The sequence below is a fragment of the Salmo salar genome, chromosome ssa16, assembly GCF_905237065.1.
Source record: "Salmo salar chromosome ssa16, Ssal_v3.1, whole genome shotgun sequence".
NCBI classification, from domain to species: domain Eukaryota; kingdom Metazoa; phylum Chordata; class Actinopteri; order Salmoniformes; family Salmonidae; genus Salmo; species Salmo salar.
The window spans coordinates 24,481,525-24,504,289 of NC_059457.1; the positions used below are offsets into that span (position 1 = coordinate 24,481,525).

The window sequence follows — 22,765 nt, forward strand, 5'->3', positions numbered from 1 at the left end:
GTGAGCCATTACCAGCCTTTCAAAGCACTTCATAGCTACGAACGTGAGTGCTATGCGTCTGTAGTCATTTATGCAGGTTGCCTTTGTGTTCTTGGGCACAGGGACTATAGTGGTCTGCTTGAAGCATGTTGGTATAACAGACTCAATCAGGGACATGTTGAAAATGTCAGTGAAGACACCTGCCAGTTGGTCAGCACATGCCCGGAGCACACGTCCTGGTAATCCATCTGGCCCCGCAGCCTTGTGAATGTTGACCTGTTTAAAGGTCTTTCTCACGTCGGCTACGGAGAGCGTGATCACACAGTCGTCCAGAACAGCTGATGTTCTCAAGCATGCCTCAGTGTTGCTTGCCTCGAAGCGAGCATAGAAGTGATTTAGCTCGTCTGGTAGGCTCGTGTCACTGGGCAGCTCGCGGCTGTGCTTCTCTTTGTAGTCTGTAATAGTTTGCAAGCCCTGCCACATCCGACGAGCGTCGGAGCCGGTGTAGTATGATTCAATCTTAGCCCTGTATTGACGCTTTGCCTCTTTGATGGTTCGTCGCAGGGCATAGCAGGATTTCTTGTAAGCTTCCGGGTTAGAGTCCCACACCTTGAAAGCGGCAGCTCTACCCTTTAGCTCAGTGCGAAAGTTGCCTCTGATCCATGGCTTCTGGTTGGGGTATGTACGTACAGTCACTGTGGGAACGACGTCCTCAATGCACTTATTGATAAAGCCAGTGACTGATGTGTATTCCTCAATGTCATCGGAAGAATCCCGGAACATGTTCCAGTCTTTGATAGCAAAACAGTCCTGTAGTTTAGCATCTGCTTCATCTGACCATTTTTTTATAGATCGAGTCACTGGTGCTTCCTGCTTTAATTTTTGCTTGTAAGCAGGAATCAGGAGGATAGAGTTGTGGTTGGATTTACCAAATTGAGGACGAGGGAGAGCTTTGTACGCATCTCTGTGTGTGGAGTACAGGTGATCTGGATTTTTTTTCCCTCTGGTTGCACATTTAACATGTTGACAGAGATATGGTAGAACTGATTTAAGTTTCCCTACATTAAAGTCTCCGGCCACTTGCAGCGCCGCCTCTGGTTTCCTGTTTGCTTATTTCCTTATAAAGCTGGCTGAGTGCGGTCTTAGTGCCAGCATCTGTCTGTGGTGGTAAATAAACAGCCACGAAAAGTATAGCTGAGAACTCTCTAGACAAGTAGTGTGTCGTGCAATTTATCACAATATACTCTACTTCAGGCGAGCAAAATCTAGAGACTTCCTTAGATTCTGTGCACCAGCTGTTGTTTACAAATATGCACAGACCACCCCCCCTCGTCTTACCGGAGTGTGCAGTTCTATCTAGCCGGTGCAGCGTGTATCCCGCTAGCTGAATATCCATGTCGTCATTCAGCCACAATTCCGTGAAACATAGGATATTACAGTTTTTGATGTCCCGTTGGTAGGATATTCATGATCGTACCTCGTCTAGTTTATTGTCCAATGATTGCACGTTGGCGAGTAATATTGACGGTAACGGCAGCTTTCCTAGTTGCCTTCTTCGGGTCCGGACGAGGCATCCCGCTCTTCTTCCTCTGCGTCGCCTCCTTTAGCGTATAATTGGGACGTCTGCCCTGTGGGGTGTTTGGAGAATATCGTGAGTCCTGCTTGCTGCTGCTGCTGTTGTTGTTGAAAAAATCTTTGTCTAATCCGAGGTGACTGATCGCTGTCCTGATATCTACAAGCTCTTTTCTGCCTTAAGATACGGTTGCAGAAACATTATGTACAAAATAATTCACAAATATCGCGAAAAAAACACATAATAGCACAATTGGTTAGGAGATGAAGGGGAGGAGACAGGTTAAAGAATGATTTTTAAGCCTTGACACTATTGAGACATGGATTGTGTATGTTTGCCATTCAGAGGGTGAATGGGCAAGAAAAGATTTAAGTGCCTTTGAACGGGGTATGGTAGTAGGTGCCAGGTGGTTTGAGTGTGTCAAGAACTGCAACACTGCTGGGTTTTTAACACTCAACAGTTTCCTGTGTGTATCAACAATGGTCTACCACCCAAGGGACATCCAGCTAACTTGACACAACTGTGGGAAGCATTGGAGTCAACATGGGCCAGCATCCCTGTAGAACGCTTTCGACACCTTGTAGAGTCCATGAATTGAGGCTGTTCTGAGGGCAAAGGGGGGCGCAACTCAATATTAGGAAGGTGTTTCTAATGTTTTGTGCACTCAGTGTATATACACACACATTGTTACAGACTCCCAAACCATAATTACACACTACCAGGCCAGAGAAACACAAACACACGTCAGCACTGAACACACTGAGTCAGCAGGGGAGTGTGTGTGTGGAGGAAGAGGAGGAGGAGGATGGAAAGTTTTTCATTCATGCAAAAAAAACACCAACCAGTCAGTCAGACACTGTTGAGTGTTTTATTGTTCTATTCTGAGTGGTAACATCTGTGTGATGGCAACAGCACATACTGTATGATTACTGGCACAATGCTTCACAAGAAACAATACAGCACATACTGTATGATTACTGGCACAATGCGTCACTAGAAACAATACCCCAGATACAGCCTTCTGTAGAACTACAGATCATCTACTACCAGATGCTTAGGTGGATTAATAATTCATTGATTTAAATCCAAATACTTCTGTATAAAAGCTTTACATTTGTAATTCATGTTTTTTGTTCTAAGACAAATATTAGCGGCATATTAAACATGTCAGTCATCAGGAGAGCACTAGATCACTGACATACTAAATCAGCACTGAACATTATAAAGCCAGAGAGGACTAGCTAGTGTTACACATGAGGAGGAGCAGGCAACAGCAGTACAGATAGGACTAGTGTTATCATAGTACAGCAGGAACAGATTACACATCTGACCACTACACATCTGTAGTGACAGGGTCACTACTACAGGCCAGCATACACCCTTCAACAACAGACTGAAGGAAGACTAAAGAACTCGCCTACCTGGACGCTTGACCTGTCTGACCTCTAACCTCAGTTCCATCCTCCGTCCAACCTACTGTTTGCCATACTGGAGCTCACATTGACTAGATCAGGGTAGATAGACTTTAGTTTTACGTTAAAAAAGACTGTAAAATCACAAGGAATTCAGCTAAAAATGAGTTTAGTTTAGGAAATGTTTCCAAGTATTCCCACAAATAAAGAAAAGACATGATAGTGTCTCAATGTATGAAATTATTGTTATTTTCAAATACCATTTATTTTTTGTCTTAGTTGTGGTCAATTTGCAGTGTAACTAATCAAAAGAGAACCATCGCGTTCTCCCAGAAGCTTAGCTGGTGCATAAAACCTGTGAATTCAGACAAAGAGGTGTAATGGGTTCACACTCAAAAATATGTTGCATAAAGCTTACTTCATTATTCAATGTGTTACATTTTTTTACTGCATCAGGGATAGCGCCCACAGACGTTTCGTCTGTACAGCCTTCTTCAGTGTGTAGGTACCTGTGTACAGTGTACAAATTATTATAATTATTTTCCATGCCCCCGATCATCCTCTCCGACAAAAATTGCCCTGCGACTGAATCTAGTTGCCTATCCCTGGATTACAGTAGATCTCTTTAGTTCCATAGGCAGGAGCAGTCTAGAGGTTCCTGGAAGCTGTAGTCCACCAGGGTAGCATTGCGTGAGCAGTAGAGGGTGACGGAGCGGGTTTGTAGTCCACTCTCTCTGCAGCACTTACAGAAGCGGGCGTGGCTGTTGATGTTGAAGTTAAAGATGGTGGCAGACGGACACTTCCCATCACACGAATACACTGTCAACTGAGAGAGAGAGAGAGAGAGAGAGAGAGAGAGAGAGAGAGAGAGAGAGAGGTGGTAAGATTTTATACTCAATAAAAAAAAAAATGTCTTATTGATACTGTTTCTCTCTTACTGGTGCGTTGCTCCTGCAGTCGTCTTTTCTGATGGTGGTTCGGATTGCTACACGCTTACACGTCTTACCGTCCTCCTTACCTAAACACACACGCACACAGAGGAAATGCTGAGATACACGCAAGCACACACACAGCTTTTAGCCCCAGAGTCCTGTCATTCACACAGTAAAAGGCCTATTGAGCAGGACTATTTTGCCTAGCAGCGGGGGCTCAGTTTAATTGACAGCCAGCTGACTGGGGGGGCAGTTCTCATGCCAGAGACCCAGCTCCCATTGGCCACTGGCCTGAACTTAAACTCACTCTAGCCAATCGGGGGTAAGCCACAGGGGGCAGAGGGGCGGGGGATGATGGAATGTTGAGAGGTAGCAACATGGCGTCCAGCTCTACACTTGGCCAAACTCTCTGTATATGTGAAGGAATGGGGATGATTCTTACTCACATAGAGGATTCAGCACAGCAATAACATGTTGACACATTGGAATGGGGTTTTGTCCTGAGGAATGTTAGGTGAACCTTGACCTGTAGTTTATATGTATGGTGTGGTAGGGTTAGGGCTAGACAAACACACACTGTGATAGGTGAAGGATGAGAGGTCGTGGTACCTGTGTCACAATTAGTACTACCAGTGAGGGTTATGGGGTGAGAGGTTAAAGATGAAAGGTGAGAGGTCGTGGTACCTTTGTCACAGTTAGTACTACCAGTGGGGGTTACGGGGTTAACGGTAAACGGTATAACACCGACTCCAGAACCTGGGAGCAGCGGCAGGAACATCAACGTCAGGAGAACGATAGGAGAACACACAGGTTAACGTTGGTTTAGAACACATTGAAAACACACAGAGGAATCAGCGCAGTGGCATGCACAGCCATGGGAGCCAGACAATGCTCTCTGAGACTGGGGAAGACAGCCAGACGGCCAAACACTCAGGATTACTACACGCTGATGCACCAAGACTCATTCTCATTGGCCAAACTAAACACCAAGCATCACCATTGGCCAAAATGTAACAAAAATAAGCATTCCCATTGGCCAAACTGGTAAAGCAGGCAAGCGGACAAGGAGGCAGAGCTGCTGTATTACTGGGAGAGCAGACTGGGTCTGTGTTCTTCACCTTTACATGCACAATTTGTGTTTAATGGGACAGTTCACCAGTGGTGTAAAGTACTTAAGTAAAAATATTTTAAAGTACTACTTAATTAGTTTTTTGGGGTACCTGTACTTTACTTTACTATTTATATTTTTGACAACTTTTACTTTTACTTCACTACATTCCTAAAGAAATAATGTAGTTTTTATTCCATACATTTTACCTGACATCCAAAAGTACTTCATTTTGACCACTTAGCAGGAAAATGGTCCAATTCACACACTTATCAAGACAACACATGGTCATCCCTTCGGCCTCTGATCTGGCAGACTCACTAAATACGAATGCATCTTTTGTAAATTATGTCTCAGTGTTGGAGAATGCCTGTGGCTAATCATACACTTTCAAAACAAGAAAATGATGCCATATGCTTTGCTTAAAAGGAATTGGAAATGATTTATACTTTTGATGCTTAAGTATATTTAGAACCAAATACTTTTAGACTTTTACTCGAGTAGTATTTTACTGTGTGACTTTTACTTTTACTTGAGTCATTTTCTATTAAGGTATCTTTACTTTTACTCAAGTATGACAAATGGATACTTTTTCCAACACTGCAGTTCACTTAAAATACAAACTGCCTTCCTCTTACGGATATCTAGAAAGTACTTTATGGATTTAGAGAGTCTGTTTAGCTACAGTTTGTCATTAGCGTCATTGAGTGTAAAAGAAAATTGGAGTGGTAGGACGGACCATTGTTTGCATGCTGTTATTCTCCAGATAACTGTGAGTTATGATAATTTATCCACTAAATAAAGTACTTTCCAATCAACAGTAAAATCCTTCTTCAATATTATCATGACAGTGTATCAGGACCATCAGGCAGATCTAGGACCACCCCTACAGCAGAGGCTGCTGGGTAGTGTAGTGATTCATGCTGGTTGTTGCCAACCAACCACAAGCTTTTACTCTGCCTTAGGCTGCTACAGGCCACACCCCCCAACCAGTCAGCCAATAAGCCCAACCGTTGCCAGGCAACGCCCTGCCCACCCCTGTGATTGACAGCTGAAAGCATATGAGAAGCAAATGTGATCGGTCACTTACACGTTCTGCAACAGCCGTCCACATAGCTCTGGACCACGCCCCCATTCTGCAATGATTGAAGAAAGGTTACAGACAGACCTCATTGTGTGTGAATGTTAGTGTGTGTGTGTGTGTGTGTGTGTGTGTGTGTGTGTGTGTGTGTGTGTGTGTGTGTGTACCTGAGTGCACTCTGTGTCGTTGAAGGGGGGGCAGACCACCCCTGAAGCCAGCACCACGGTTCCCCCTGCCGTCTCCACACAGTCGTACCGTGTACAGTTATCCACCCAGGAGCTCCCCGCCTGTTCACACACACACACACACACACACACACACACACACACACACACACACACACACACACACACACACACACACACACACACACACACACACACACACACCATCAAAGTTATCCATCCAGGACTTTCCTGTGTGTTAGGTAGATTATTTGTATCTGTTTGGCAGTATTAGGCTGTGTGTGTGTGTGTGTGTGTGTGTGTGTGTGTGTGTGTGTGTGTGTGTGTGTGTGTGTGTGTGTGTGTGTGTGTGTGTGTGTGTGTTCTCACAGTGAAGACCTCAGTGGTTCTGTTGTGGATGTTGAAGGAACAGGAGACGTTCTTACAGGAGCCACAGCACACCTGAGGATCTGACGATGCTACGTAAAGCTGGTGCTGAGAGATGGGGGAGGTCAGACGGGAGGAGAAGTCAGAAGGGGGGGAGAAGTCAGAAGGGGGAAGAAATCAGAAGGGGGGAGAAGTCAGAGGAAGGGAGAAGTCAGAGAAGGGGAGAAGTCAGAAGGAGGGGGAGAAGTCAGAAGGGGGGGGAGAAGTCAGAGGAATGGAGAAGTCAGAAGGAGGGGGAGAAGTCAGAAGGGGGGAGAAGTTAGAAGGAGGAGGAGAAGTCAGAAGGGGGGGTGAGAAGGGGGAGAAGTCAGAAGGGGGAGAAGTCAGAAGGAGGGGGAGAAGTCAGAGGAGGGGGAGAAGTCAGAAGGAGGGGGGAGAATTCAGAAGGGGGAAGAATCAGAAGGGGGGAGAAGTCAGAGGAAGGGAGAAGTCAGAGGAGGGGAGAAGTCAGAAGGGGGGGAGAAGTCAGAGGAAGGGAGAAGTCAGAGGAGGGGAGAAGTCAGAGGAAGGGAGAAGTCAGAAGGGGGGAGAAGTCAGAGGAAGGGAGAAGTCAGAGGAGGGGAGAAGTCAGAAGGGGGAGAAGTCAGAGGAGGGGAGAAGTCAGAAGGGGGGAGAAGTCAGAGGAGGGGAGAAGTCAGAAGGGGGGGGGGAGAATTCAGAAGGGGGAAGAAATCAGAAGGGGGAGAAGTCAGAGGAAGGGAGAAGTCAGAAGGAGGGGGAGAAGTCAGAAGGAGGGGGAGAAGTCAGAAGGGGGGGAGAAGTCAGAGGAATGGAGAAGTCAGAAGGAGGGGGAGAAGTTAGAAGGAGGGGGAGAAGTTAGAAGGAGGAGGAGAAGTCAGAAGGGGGGGGTGAGAAGGGGGGAGAAGTCAGAAGGGGGGGAGTCAGAAAGGTTTACGTAACTCTGATCAGGATGGAAGTTTGGGGTGTGTGTGAGAGAGAGAGACATACCGGGCCACACTTCTGAGAGCAGTTGACAGCGGACACGTCCATGGCGTAGTATCCGGTGTGTGTGTCACGGTGTGTCAAACAGTGAACGGTGTAACACAGCTCTCCTTCATAGTACTGAATCAGGCTCTGCCCTGGCCCCAGCACCGTGACTCCCTGGAACACACATACCTCTGCCTTCTCTACACACAGAGGTCAGGGGTCAGGGGTTAGGGGTTAGTAGCCTAGGGTGTGTCTGTGCATAGTGTGTGTGTATGTGTGTGTACTTACTGCAGGTGTAGCGGGGGCAGCCACAGATGCTTCTGCTATCTGGAACCTCCACCTGCATCTCCCCCTGAGAGACCAGAGACGTTACTATGACACACACAAACACACACACACATGCACGCATGCACATTGCACACACAAACAGGAATATTCCTGAAGCTGACTGACTCACCACCTGACAGACTGGGAGAGAGCTGTCCTCACACTGGCATTCTGAGAGAAGAAGAGAGACTGTGTTTACTACAGAAGTGGAGGCCTAGAACCATGCTCTGTTTGGACCACAAGATTTTTTAAAGACACAGTTCTGGGCATGATGGTATGTGTGTGCATTTAGATGTGTGTGTGCAAAAATGTGTGTTTGTGTGTGTGTGTGTGTGTACCACAGCGGTGGTCGGGGCAGCAGTGTCCAGGGTGGGTGGTTTGGACCAGAGACAGGCCAGGAGAGCAGGTCAGAGACAACTCAGGACACAGGTTCACATCACACACTGCACACAGGAGAACACTGCTGTAAACATCAACACTGTGTGTGTGTGTACATGTATGTGTGTGTCTGTACAGCTTGTATAGTGTGTAGAGTATAATGTGTGTATGTTACCACAGTGGTATTGAGGGCAGCAGCTGTTGGTGGTGTTTAGATTCACAGCTAATATCTCGCCATCGGAACAGGCTGGGATGGGCTCGATACATGACTCACACACTGCAGAAAGAAGACACACACACCGTTGGCCACTGACTGTTTTTGTCCGATCGTCGGTCCTCTACTTAAGGGCAACTTCTACCCAAAGTCCAGCTGTAGTAATGTTGGACAGAGACGGTCGACCCAGGAAGCAGTAGAAGGTTTGACCTTACCACACAGGAAGGAGTAACAGCAGGAGTTGTCCTCACGGACCTCCACTAGGAACTGATCTTCTCTGCAGTCAGGGGCGGTGATGGGCGGACAGGCATGGGGGTCGCACTCTGAGACGGACCAATCACAGGACTCAGTTATTAAACCACACCTAACAATACCAGTGAATGATTAAAGCTATTATCTTTTGGTTCAGTACCTACCACAACGGTACTCTGGGCAGCAGGACAAGGCACTGTAACCAATCACCAGCCGGTTCCCATTTTCACAGGGCGGAGCCTCACTCTCACAGATGGTCAGATTACACTCTGAGAGAGAGAGAAAGAGAGAGAGACAGAGACAGAGAGAGACAGGGATGCAGCTTAACTCTCTTCAACATACATATCAACAAATTGGTGAGGGCACTAGAACAGTCTACAGCACCCGGCCTCACCCTACTAGAATCTGAAGTAAAATGTCTACTGTTTGCTGATGATCTGGTGCTTCTGTCCCCAACCAAGAAGGGCCTACAGCAGCACCTAGATCTTAAGCTCAGACTCTGTCAGACCTGGGCCTGACAGTAAATCTCAGTAAGACAAAAATAATGGTGTTCCAAAAAAGGTTAAGTTGCCAGGACCACAAATACAAATTCCATCTTGACACCGTTGCCCTAGAGCACACAAAAAAACTATACATACCTCAGCCTAAACATCAGCGCCGCAGGTAACTTCCACAAAGCTGTGAACGATCTGAGAGACAAGGCAAGGGGCTCCCGAGTGGCGCAGCGGTCTAAGGCATTGCATCTCAGTGCTAGAGGCGTCACTACAGACACCTTGGTTTGAATTCAGGCTGTATCACAACCGGACGTCATTGGGAGTCCCATAGGGCGGCGCACAATTGGCCCAGCGTCATCCGGGTTTGGCCGGTGTAGACCGTCATTGTAAATAAGAATTTGTTCTTAACTGACTTGCCTAGTTAAAGGTTCAATAAAAAGAGCCTTCTATGCAATCAAAAGAAACATAACATTTGACATACCAATTAGGATCTGGCTAAAAATACTTGAATCAGTTATGGAACCCATTGCCCTTTATGGTTCTGGGGTCCGCTCACCAACCAAGAATTCACAAAATGGGACAAATACCAAACATATCCTCCGTGTACAACGTAAAACACCAAATAATGCATGCAGAGCAGAATTAGGCCGATACCCACTAATTATCAAAATCCAGAAAAGAGCTGTTAAATTCTACAACCACCTAAAATGAAGCAATTCCCAAACCTTCCATAACAAAGCCATCACCTACAGAGAAATAAACCTGGAGAAGAGTCCCCTAAGCAAGCTGGTCCTGGGGCTCTGTTCACAAACAGACCCCACAAAGCCCAAGGACAGCAACACATTTAGACCCAACCAAATCATGAGAAAACAAAAAGATAATAACTTCACACATTGGAAAGAATTAACAAAAAAACAGAGCAAACTAGAATGCTACTTGGCCCTAAACAGAGAGTACACAGTGGCAGAATACCTGACCATTGTGACTGACCCAAAATTAAGGAAAGCTTTGACTATGTAAAGACTCAGTGAGCATAGCCTTGCTATTGAGAAAGTTCGCCGTAGGCAGACCTGGCGCCCAAGAGAAGACAGGCTATGTGCACACTGCCCACAAAATGAGGTGGAAACTGATCTGCACTTCCTAACCTCCTGCCAAATGTATGACCATATTAGAGACACATATTTCACTCAGATTACACAGACCCACAGAGAATTTAAAAACAAATCCAATTTTGATAAACTCCCATATCTATTGGGTGAAATACCACAGTGTGCCATCACAGCAGCAAGATTTGTGACCTGTTGCCACAAGAAAAGGGCAACCAGTGAAGAACAAACACCATTGTAAATACAACCCATATTTATGATTATTTATTTGACCTTTTTTACTTTAACTATTTATTCTTTGGGAACTTGTGTGAGTGTAATATTTACTGTTCACTTTTTATTGTTTATTTCACTTTTTTTTTAATCCATTTCACTTGCTTTGGCAATGTAAACATAAGTTTCCCATGCCAATAAAGCCTCTTGAATTGAATTGAGAGAGAGAGAGTCGCTGGTATATGCAGGTGTCTAAGCATGCATGTGTGTGTGTGTGTCCTCACCACAGATCTTCTTGGGACAGCAGGCCCCCTCTTCCAGGACATCCAGTACGTACTCTCCCTCCCTCTCACACAGCGGAGTGGGACTAAAGCTGCAGTCAGGTTCTACTGCCACCACAGAACCGTTCTCCAGGCAGCGGAACAGACAACAGCCACGCAATGACCCGTTCCACACCTCCCCAGGGGCCCGCGGAGACCCCTCGTTATCCGTACACACTACAAACACACACACAGACACACGTTATCAGTACACTCTAAAAAACACCGAAGCAGAGCACAAGCTCATAGAGCTGACATACTAGAGCAGACATACACTGACATACAGCTGACATACACTGACATACACATGACATACAGCTGATATAGAGCTGACATACAGCTGACATAGAGCTGACATACTCACCACACTGCTCCTCTGTGACGCAGTAAGTGGAGTCTGCTCGGTGCAGGATGGTTCCAGAGCGACACACACACTCCTCTCTGATGTGGGAGCAGGTGGTCTCCTCATAGAACTCTCTGTTCTGACAGGTCCGGGTGGTACAGGTCGACACACACGCCTGGTACTCCCTACCTGAGGGACACCTCAACGCTACACACACACACACACACACACACACACACACACACACACACACACACACACACACACACACACACATGCACAAGCATGCACAGACACGCAAACACACACACACACAGACACACCGCAAGAACATACCGTTGTGACGTCACCAGCTAATGCAGACCTGATGTGTGTGTGTATTAGTGTGTATTGGTGCGTGTGTGTACGAGGTCCTTACGGCAGAAGTTGTGTCGTCTCCAGTTGATGCAGACTTGGTAAGTGTAGCAGACAGCTACGTAGGCTGCCAGGAAGTCACACTGGTGGGCCTTATAGTGGAGGTCCCCTGCCCACATCACATCACAGAACTGCTCTGGAGACACCTTGCTGTGGCAGGGAGTGAAAGGTCTCTGTCTGAGCATGGAGAGACAGGTGGAGCAGTCTCCAGTGGTACAGTTGTCTCCGATGCGTCGTGTGTGTTCTGTGTCCTCTGAGGTGTGGACCCTCCAGGCCTGCAGGAACAGACCCAGGTCTGCCACCTCCCTCACCACCGTACCGTTAGGCAGCTTCAGGTCATCAGCCGGGTTCCCGTCACAACACCCTGGGAGACACACCAGCAGGGAGTAAAAGGTGCTCAACCAACGTGAGACAAGGTGCAACCAAATAATAGCATGAGCATTGAGAAGGAAGAGGCGCAACTCTCAATCACAATTTAAAACAACTTGATACTTTATTTACAAAACTGTTACGGATACACTCATGTTCATCACATGCACGGATGAACAAATGCACGCCCACACGCGCACACCCAGACGAAATAGGCCAGGAATAGGGTAAGGTCTGAGATAAACGTTCTCTCTTCTCCAGGTTCATTAAATCATGCTAGTGGACATCTTCAAAACAAACCCACATCCCTGATCTGACAATGAAGGATGGAAGCGAGAGAGTAAATGCCAAATCTAGCTTATTTCATGGATGTCTTACCACAGAGGCCTCTAGTAGGAGCAGAGGTATTGGAGGGGGCGGTGTATTGCAGCACCATGATGCCAGTGCTGTGGTACCACTGTATATTGACTCCTCCAGGAGTGGTGATCAGGTACATACTGCCTGTGTCCTCTACTGACAGAGCCTGGCGGGAGAAAGGCAGCCGCGCCTTGATGTGGTTCACTGACACCTGTATACCCACACACACACAGATATAGCATGAGTTGTGTTCTACAGTGAATGCGATCAGTAATGGTTCAGGGGTCAGTCGGTTGCGGTCAGTGATGGTCACCTTGCGGTCAAGACGGTTGATGATGATCCTGTAGGAGGGAGTGGTGATGTTCAAGTTCTTGAAACACAGACCTGACGTTCCACCACTAGGGCTCTGAGAGAAAGATGTCCAAGTAAAACAGTGTCATAATGACCATATAATTACTATGATAATGATCATGATTAGATGTTAAAAGGAAACTCACAGGTCGTCTGATGGAGTTGACGCTCTAAATATGAAACAAGAAAAAGTCAACCAATCAGAATCAGGTGCTTATAGCATCCTATGACAGTTTATAATAGCGAATGTATTTAAAACAGAGAGAGTTTGTGTGTGTGTTTTAGCTTGTGTGTGTGTGTGTGTGTGTGTGTGTGTGTGTGTGTGTGTGTGTGTGTGTGTGTGTGTGTGTGTGTGTGTGTGTGTGTGTGTGTGTGTGTGTGTGTGTGCGTGTACCTGGCTGGTAGGGCATTTGTTCACTGTTCCTATGATGTTCTCTGTGGGCAGGTAGACCAGGATGTAGGAGCCGTTATCATACAGCGCCACGTTGTTACCGTCAAACGTTATCACACGCAGGTCTGACATCACAGAGCAGCGACCTAACACATACACACACATGCACGGATAGGCAAACACACACAAGCACAGTATGTCTGTAAAATGTGTGTGTGTTGGTACGTATGTAGTGTGTGTGTCTATGTACAGTAGTGTGTGTTCTTACAGGGGCACTGCCAGAGCGGGCAGCAGGGGTCGGTGTTGGTGAGGACAGCCATGCCCAGCAGAGAGCAGCGAGGAGGAGTAGTGTTGTACCGACAGTGGAGGGAGGAGTTATGGAGGAGCAGCTCCCCGTTAAAGCAGATCAGTTCTGCACACTCATCAACACGGTAGGAATACGGGGGCTGGAGAGAACAGAGAGAGATGAGAGAGAGGGAGATCAGAGAGATAAAAAATTCAGCTTCTGGCAAAGGGAGTTCTCCAGGGCTGCATGCTCGGCCCTCTTATCATGTCCATACACACTGTCTCTCACTGATTGGCTCTTACTGTGCAGGGGGTGGTGGGCAGGAGGAAGGGGGACAGCACTGTCGGCATGCTGACTGCCTCAGGTGTATGAGAGGAGTCTGGGCTAGTGGCTGTTTCCGTTGTTATGGACTCCGTCGTCTCGGGGGGTGATGTCGACATGGTAATGGAGGTGTCATAAATGACGGGGAATACAGAGGTAGTCTCCGTGGGCGTAGCAACAGGACGGTGTCTTTCTGTGGTGGTCAGGGTGGGGGTGGAGGAGGAGAGAGGGGGAGGAAGGGAAAAGGAAGTGGGGGAGGAGATAGGGGGAGCTGAGGGGGAGCTGGAAGGCTGGGTGGAAGGCTGGGGAGGGGTAGCAGGAGGTGGAGGAGGGGGAGAGGGAGAAGCAGGAGAGAGAAGAGGAGGAGTGGTGGATTCGGTCACTACCAGGCTGGGGGACGTAGGGGATGGCATTTCCATAGTTACTCTAGTGACCACTGCAGGGGTCAGGGTCGGGGTCATGACCCCAGTGGTGCTGCTAGTAATGGTGGGGGAGGGAGAGGGGGAGATGGAGGGAGAGACTGCAGGTAAAGGGGTGTCCGAAGTCACAGTGGGGGTGGAGGGTGCAGGCAGAGAAGGGGGAGGAGGAGAGGGGGAGCGAGGAGGGGTGAGGGTGGGAGTGAAACTCTCCGTCATGTGGGCTGTACTGGGCGTAGTGGGGGCTCTGGTGGCAGTAATAGTTGTAGAGGCAGCACTGGTTGTAGTTCTGGTACTAGTAGTAGTGGTCCTAGATGTGGTAGTAGTACTAGTAGGCCTAACAGTAGTAGTAGTTGGGGTGGTGGTTGTTCGGTTTACGAAGGCGTAGGGTGTAGGAGTGGGAGGTAGGGACACACCTGAGGAAAGACACACAGACATACATTACTCTAAAAACGATGTAACTTTACAGATCCTGGTGTGATGCACTCTACTCACAGTCCTCTGTGTAGACACATCTCCTGGTGACCTCATCAAGAACCATGTTTTTGGGGCAGCGAGGGAAACAGCCCTCCACCCTGCCAGACACACATATAGACACGGACAAACGTTCAAAGCGCGTATTAAGCATGCCCTTACAGTGTATAACCATGTTGTAAGTGTGCGTTTGTAAGCGTGCATTTCTAAGTGTGTGTTAGGCGTGTTCTTACGGGGGAAGGAAGTGGCAGCGTGTGGCAGCGGGGTCGCTGCATGTACGGACACACGGACTGGCACATGCATGGTAGCGCCACTCACACATCATACGGTACGGGATCACAAAATTGCTCTCTGTAATACAAACATACACATTGTGAACATACACATAAGAACTACACTAAAATAAACTGTGTGTGCTGCGTATTATGAATTTGAATTTCTGTCTAACCCTCCAGGGTAAAGGAGCTGCTGGTCTTGAAGTTGTCAGAGTTGTCATATTTCTGAGCTCGTGCAGACGTGCGTGTCAGAGTCAGGAACACTCCTGGCTGGCCAATCAACTCGAAAGAGGTGTGGCCAGGCAGGAACACCCCCTGGTGCTGCAGGAAGGAAGCCCTGTGGCCAAACTCCTCCCCTCGGGTCCACTGCTCCAACCGCAGCCCAGAACGCTCAGACACAACCAGGAAGTAGTTAGGACGCTCTGCTGACTCCAGAGAGACCACCGGGAGACCTGTAATACAGAGTTTAACATATGGGTGAAGCTCATGTGAGTTGAGTTTGTGTGTGTTTTGTGTGTGTGTGTGTAGGTGTGTGTGTGTGTGTGAGACTCACGTGATGTGCGGTCCTTCTGTAGTCCTGCTGTGATCATGAAGTTGAAGAGTAGCCCAGGGGGAGGCAGCCCGCCTACGAACTCCCTAACTAGAGGAAACACTGACCCACTGGTTCTGTTCACACCAAAGACTGTAGCGTTATATACAGCACTGACCACCGAAAACGGTCCTTCACCTAACTCTACAGAGAGAGAGAGAGAGAGAGAGAGAGAGAGAGAGGAGGAGGATATTCTCAATGTTGAGTGAATATATTAGTTAGCTCAGTTTGTATATGTGTATTTGTATTTTTGTGTGATTGAATGGTGTTTCTTTGTGAGTCATTTTGGTTAGCGTTCAAACAGACCTTGGTTGTAGTATTCACAATCATAGGCTGAAAGAAAAAACAAGTACAAACATTTAGAAACATACAATATCACATATGTACAGTATGTAATAGTACTGTAGCCATTCATAGCCAAGACATACTGTGTAGATCAAGCAGGGATAGAGAGACCATGGTATTGTGTAAGAGTGCATGTGTGTGTGTGTGTGTGTGTGTGTGTGTGTGTGTGTGTGTGTGTGTGTGTGTGTGTGTGTGTGTGTGTGTGTGTGTGTGTGTGTGTGTGTGTGTGTGTGTGTGTGGTCATTTGATGACAGATATAAATATTTTAGGGTCAGAGGGGGGACTCTATAGTTCTGTGTACTGGCATGTGTGTGTGCATGCGGGCGTGTAGGAGCATTGACTGACCCAGCACCTATGCTGACAGACAGAGAGAAAGTCAGAGGAACAGACACACATTGTGTGTGTATGTGTGTCTGTACTCACGGCAGACAGAGGGGTTTCTCCAGACCACAGTGACACCGTGTTGACAGCAGGTGTGTGCATAGGCAGCAATGGATGTACACAGACACTCACAGTCTCCGCCTCGGTTACAGTTACACGTGTCTGTCAAGCAGTTCCTATAGAACCATGATACATCCACCTACACACACACAAAAACACACACACACAGGTTGCAGATGTACATTAGAACCAGGTCATATCTACTTGGGGGGTGAGTGAGGGTTTAGAGTGGGAGACAGGTCATCGGGGTTAGATGTGGGTTAGGAGTGTGTGTGAATAATGTAGGTAGGAATGAGTGACATGTTTGTGTGTGTTGAAGGGGAGTGAATAGGAGTGATGGGACATCAGAACAATGAGACGTGGGTTAAACTCTGGAACACAGGGATCAAATCACATGTTATTTGTCACATGCTTCGTAAACAGGTGTAGACTAACAGTGAAATGCTTACTTATGGGCTCTTCCCAACTATGCAGAGAGACAAAATAGAAAAAGAATAGAAAAAGAATAACACGAGGAAGAAATACACAATGAGGAACGTTATATACACAGGGTACCAGTACTGAGTTGATGTGCAGGGGTACAAGGTAATTGAGGTAGATATGTACAAATAGGTAGTGGTAAAGTGACTAGGCAACAGGATAGATAATAAACAGTAGCAGCAGCATATGTGATGAGTCAAAGAGTTAGTTCATAAAGGGTCAATGGAGATTGTCTGGGTAGCTATTTTGTTAACTATTTAGCATACTTATGGCTTGGGGGTAGAAGCTGTTCAGGTTTTTGTTGGTTCCAGACTTGGTGCATCGGTACCACTTGCCGTGCGGTAGCAGAGAGAACAGTCTATGACTTGGGTGGCTGGAGTCATTGACAGTTTTTAGGGCCTTCCTCTGACACCACCTGGTATAAGGTCCAGGATGGCAGGGTGCTCGACCCCAGTAATGTACTAGGCCATATGCACTGCCCTCAGTAGCACCTTGTGGTCGGATGCCAAGCAGTTGCCATATGAAGCGGTGGAGCAGCAAGTCAAGATGCTCTCGATGGTATAGCTGTAGAACTTTGAGGATCTGAGGGCCCATGCCAAATCTTTTCAGCCTCCTGAGGGGTAAGAGGCCATGTTGTGCTTTCTTCACGACTGTGTTGGTGTGTCTGGACCATATTAATTCTTTAGTGATGTGAACAGCGAAGAGCTTGAAGCTCTTGACCCGTTGATGTGGGCATGCTCGGCCCTCCGTTTTCTGTAGTCCATGATCAGCTTCTTTGTCTTGCTGACGTTGAGGTTGTCACTGACCTCCTCCCTATAGGCTGTCTCATTGTCGTTGGTGATCAGGCCTACCATCATCGTGTCGTCAGCAAAACTTTTGATGGTTTTGGAGTCGTAGGTTGAGATGCAATCATGGTTGAACAGGGAGTACAGTACGGGACAAAACACGTACCCCTGAAAGCCCCCATATTGAAGGTCAGCGTGGCGGATGTGTTGTTGCCTACCCTCACCATATGAGGGTGGCCTGTCAGGAAGTCCAGGATCCAATTGCAGAGGGAGGTGTTCAGTCCTAGGGTCATGAGCTTCAGTAGCGGAGAGTGGGCAAAATCAACGGGGAAGGAATGCCAGGAAAAAAAGCCATATTACAACCTATGTGTTGTGATAATTGCGTTGTTTGTTCTATAACCTGTTAGTTCATATGCCTTGACACCGTGATTTATAGGTCTACAGCTGAGACAATAAGACACAGTGTCAGAATAAATTCAACCACATCTTTGTTTCATCTGTCCGAAGAAGTCCACAAAACATATTGCATGTCACAAACCCTTACATGACCTACAGAATGGTCAAGCAAATGAATGTTTCCCACATTTTCGGACTACTAAACAACTATTGATTTAGAACCACGGAGAGTTAGCGCAAGTCGCAAAGAAAACAGGTGTTGCCTCCACTATTCCAGCACCATTTCAACATCTAATACAGTGACAACTAAAATATACCAAAAACGATTTAGCCCAATCAACGTAAGCTAAATATAGTGTGGCTGTCCATGGTACTGATTTATGTGTGTGTGTGTGTGTGTGTGTGTGTGTGTGTGTGTGTGTGTGTGTGTGTGTGTGTGTGTGTGTGTGTGTGTGTGTGTGTGTGTGTGTGTGTACGTGCAAGTAGAAAAAACATGTTGACTGATCTTACTTGTAGAGAAACGCCAATGCCATTCTCCTCTTTCATGTTGCCTTGGCTACTTGGCTAAAATGCTGGCTCGCTACCCTAACTTCCTTTCACGGGGAACGATGCGCCAGGCCAGCTAGTTAACATTAGCCTACATTACAGTGCATTCGGAAAGTATTCAGACCTCTTGACTTTTTCCATATTTTGTTACGTTAAAGCCTTGTTCTAAAATTGATTAAATGTGTTTTTCAAACCCTCATCAATCTACACAAATTACCCCATAAGGACAAAGCAAAAATAGGTTTTTAGCAATGTTTGCAAATGTATTAAAAAAAAATGGAAATATCATATTTACATAAGGAATTCAGACACTTTAATCAGTACGTTGTTGAAGCACCTTTGGCAGCGATTACACCTCGAGTCTTCTTGGGTATGATGCTACATGCTTGGCACGCCTGTATTTGGGGAGTTTCTCCCATTCTTCTCTGCAGATCCTCTCAAGCTCTGTCAGGTTGGATGGGGAGCATCACTGCACATCTATTTTCAGGTCTCTCCAGAGGAACTCTGGAGCTCTTGTCAAAGTGACCGTCAGGTTTTTGGTCACCTCCCTGACCAAGGCCCTTCTCCCCCGATTGCTCAGTTTGGCCGGGTAGCCAGCTCTAGGAAGAGTCTTGGTGCTTCCACAATTCTTCCATTTAAGAATGATGGAAGCCACTGTGTTCTTGTGGACCTTCAATGCTGCAGAAATTTTTTGTACCCTTCCCTAGATCTGTGCCTTGACACAATCCTGTCTCAGAGCTCTACGTACAATTCCTTCGACATCATGGCTTGGTTTTTGCTCTGACATGCACTGTCAACTGTGCGACCTTATATAGACAGGTGTGTGCCTTTCCAAATCATGTCCAATCAATTGAATTTACCACAGGTGGACTCCAATCAAGTTGTAGAAACATCTCAAGGATGATCAATGGAAACAGAATGTACCTGAATTCAATTTCGAGTCTCATAGTAAAGGGTCTGAATACTTATGTAAATAAGGTATTTCGTTTTTTAAATGTTTTATACATTTGGAAACATTTCTAAAACCTGTTTTCGCCTTGTCATTATGGGGTATTGTGTGAAGATTGATGAGGAAAATTTGTTTTTGTTAATTTTAGAATAAGGTTGTAATGTAACAAAATGTGGAAAAAGTGAAGTGGTCTGAATACTTTCCGAATGCACTATATGCTTGGATCAGAATCCCAATTATAATAATTGGCCAGTACGGAGAATAAAGTAAAACCACAAGTCCAAATCCCTATCTACATCCATGGCTAATAAGGAAAGGGACGATTTTAAATATGCAACAATTCAAGTTTTCTGTCAATGACGTTTGTCTTCTGATGTGATTGGTCTGAAACCAATCCCGTGAGACTTTTCTTTGGTGAGCCAGGACCATTCACAGCTGAGCTCACTCAATTTAGCACAATGCTGATTGGCTATTATTTTATAATGTTTTTATCAAGGGACGCCAAATGCTCGCTGGCTTCCCTTGCATTCAAAGCTACGGGCAGCAACAATGTCATACGCTTTTTGATCAGACACCATAGATGGGCTACACATACAGAGACAGAGGGGTGCTGTTTCTTTCAATTGGATGCTTTCTCCGGTGAGAGACATTTAACCTCCTGCGAATTAAAGGAAATTTATGAAACACAGAAAGACAAAAGCTAAATTATTTTTATGTTTTTTTCTTGGTCATTTTTTTGGGGAATCCTGGCTTCCTTTGGCATCCATGAACACACGCCAATGCTGAGCATAGTAATGAGCTTGGAGGGCACTATGGTGTTGAACGCTGAGCTGTAGTCAATGAACAACATTCTCACATAGGTGTTCCTCTTGTCCAGGTGGGAGAGGGCAGTGTGGAGTGCAATTGAGATTGTGTCATCTGTGGAACTGTTGGGTGGTATGCGAATTGGAGTGGGTCCAGGGGCCATGTGAATCTTAACTTGTTTAACCTTTTCACGTGAGTTCCAAATATCTCGGTCCCCCCAGCATGAGTTTTCTTATGTGTGTGATGCCAGAATTTGTTCTAAAATGTAATTGTTACGCAACAGGACAGTTAACTGCCCTCAAATCAAGGCTCGCTGCCTGCTAATTATAGGCTATGTTTCAAGTTGTACATTTTACATGATTTTCAAACAGTTTGAAATTATGTGCGTTCCGCCTCCTTATTAATGAACATAGAAGTAGCCCATTTCACCGTGTCAGACAATTTACATTAGAGGCATGCTATGCTAATGTAAGGCGAGGATTAGCTAGATGAGCCGGATACATTTTTCTACTCCATGAGAGCCCAAGCACTCCCCTAAAGTTTTCTCAGGTCATATGCAGATATTTGTGCATCTCCAGTCAGAACAGAACCTGCCCAAACTTTTTCCCCCTGGTGCATTTTCCGGCTGGCGCCCGCATTGCCTTTGTCATTGTTTTCCTTACTAATAATTACTATGTGAATTCCTATCAAAGTACATTCCTTATTACCTTATCATAATACAGTTTCTGTGTATTGTGTTATGTAATTTCTACTGTAGCACACCTTATTTATGTATGGAGTATAATGTATTCTGTGTGTATTCCTTTACCGTGCACCCTTGAGGTACTGATTTCAAAACTTTATGGTGTTATAGGAGAATTGTGCTTATGTAAACTCAGAAAAAAAGAAACATCCCTTTTTCAGGGCCCTGTCTTTCAAAGATATTTCGTAAAAATCCAAATAACTTCACAGATCTTCATTGTAAAGGGTTTAAACACTGTTTCCCATGCTTTCGAAACAATTAATGAACATGCACCTCTGGAACGGTCGTTAAGACACTAACAGCTTACAGACGGTAGGCAATTAAGGTCACAGTTATGAAAACTTAGAAAACTAAAGAGGCTTTTCTACTGACTCTGAAAAACACTAAAAGAAAGATGCCCAGGGTCCCTGCTCATCTGCGTGAACGTGCCTTAGGCAGGCTGCAAGGAGGCATGAGGACTGCAGATGTGGCCAGGGCAATAAATTGCAATGTCCGTACTGTGAGACGCCTAAGACAGTGCTACAGGGAGACAGGACGGACAGCGGATCGTCCTCGCCATGTCAGACCACGTGTAACAACACCTGCACAGGATCGGTACATCCGAACATCACACCTGTGGGACAGGTACAGGATGGCAACAACATCTGCCCGAGTTACACCAGGAACGCACAATCCCTCCATCAGTGCTCAGACTGAGAGAGGCTGGACTGAGGGCTTGTCGGCCTGTTGTAAGGCAGGTCCTCACCAGACATCACCGGCAACAACATCGCCTATGGGCACAAACCCACCGTCACTGGACCAGACAGTACTGGCAAAAAGTGCTCTTCACTGACGAGTCATGGGTTTGTCTCACCAGGAGTGATGGTCGGATTCGCGTTTATCATCGAAGGAATGAGCGTTACACCGAGGCCTGTACTCTGGAGTGGGATCGATTTGGAGGTGGAGGGTCCATCATGGTCTGGGGCGGTGTGTCACAGCATCATCGGACTGAGCTTGTTGTCATTGCAGGCAATCTCAATGCTGTCCGTTACAGGGAAGACATCTTCCTCCCTCATGTGGTACCCTTCCTGCAGGCTCATCCTGACATGACCCTCCAGCATGATAACGCCACCAGCCATAATGCTCGTACTTTGCGTGATTTCCTGCAAGACAGGAATGTCAGTGTTCTGCCATGGCCAGCAAAGAGCCCGGATCTCAATCCCATTGAGCACGTCTGGGACCTGTTAGATCGGAGGGTGAGGGCTAGGGCCATTCCCCCCAGAAATGTCCGGGAACTTGCAGGTGCCTTGGTGGAAGACTGGGGTGACATCTCACAGCAAGAACTGGCAAATCTGGTGCAGTCCATTAGGAGGAGATGCACTGCAGTACTTAATGCAGCTGATGGCCACACCAGATACAGACTGTTACTTTTGATTTTGACCCCCCCCCCCCTTTGTTCAGGGACACATTATTCCATTTCTGTTAGTCACATGTCTGTGGAACTTGTTCAGTTTATGTCTCAGTTGTTGAATCTTGTTATGTTCATACAAATATTTGCACATGTTAAGTTTGCTGAAAATAAACGCAGTTGACAGTGAGAGGACGTTTCTTTTTTTGCTGAGTTTAGTTACATTTTTCTATTAGTTATGTAAAACAATGCTAACGCTAATGGAGTCAAAGAAGTATTAAACCTTTAAAGCTGCCCTGGCCTTATCATGACCATTGCATTGGCCTGTGTATTCATTTTGCCCTCATAGCTCTACTACCCTGCTCCCTAGTGGAGCC

General features: G+C 46.5%; 1 protein-coding gene across 1 annotated transcript in view; it reads right to left on the bottom strand.

Annotated features, from left to right (window-relative positions):
• Positions 1–2,406: 2,406 nt before the first annotated feature.
• The window catches only part of otogl (otogelin-like), a 57,723-nt gene continuing 37,364 nt past the window's right edge, over positions 2,407–22,765 (bottom strand). Inside the window, exons 28-54 of the mRNA XM_045697212.1 lie at positions 16,282–16,438; positions 15,820–15,846; positions 15,478–15,657; positions 15,098–15,376; positions 14,883–15,000; positions 14,671–14,750; positions 13,741–14,591; positions 13,421–13,598; positions 13,156–13,298; positions 12,908–12,931; positions 12,724–12,816; positions 12,432–12,621; positions 11,689–12,048; positions 11,292–11,477; positions 10,892–11,104; positions 8,959–9,063; positions 8,758–8,865; positions 8,504–8,605; positions 8,289–8,393; positions 8,081–8,121; positions 7,912–7,975; positions 7,645–7,823; positions 6,640–6,744; positions 6,253–6,372; positions 6,095–6,140; positions 3,903–3,982; positions 2,407–3,790 (exon numbers count right to left, since the gene is read on the bottom strand). Of these exons, the coding sequence (XP_045553168.1) occupies positions 3,590–3,790; positions 3,903–3,982; positions 6,095–6,140; positions 6,253–6,372; positions 6,640–6,744; positions 7,645–7,823; positions 7,912–7,975; positions 8,081–8,121; positions 8,289–8,393; positions 8,504–8,605; positions 8,758–8,865; positions 8,959–9,063; positions 10,892–11,104; positions 11,292–11,477; positions 11,689–12,048; positions 12,432–12,621; positions 12,724–12,816; positions 12,908–12,931; positions 13,156–13,298; positions 13,421–13,598; positions 13,741–14,591; positions 14,671–14,750; positions 14,883–15,000; positions 15,098–15,376; positions 15,478–15,657; positions 15,820–15,846; positions 16,282–16,438 (4,335 nt within the window). The 3' untranslated portion in view covers positions 2,407–3,589. The remainder of the gene's footprint in view (positions 3,791–3,902; positions 3,983–6,094; positions 6,141–6,252; positions 6,373–6,639; positions 6,745–7,644; positions 7,824–7,911; positions 7,976–8,080; positions 8,122–8,288; positions 8,394–8,503; positions 8,606–8,757; positions 8,866–8,958; positions 9,064–10,891; positions 11,105–11,291; positions 11,478–11,688; positions 12,049–12,431; positions 12,622–12,723; positions 12,817–12,907; positions 12,932–13,155; positions 13,299–13,420; positions 13,599–13,740; positions 14,592–14,670; positions 14,751–14,882; positions 15,001–15,097; positions 15,377–15,477; positions 15,658–15,819; positions 15,847–16,281; positions 16,439–22,765) is intronic.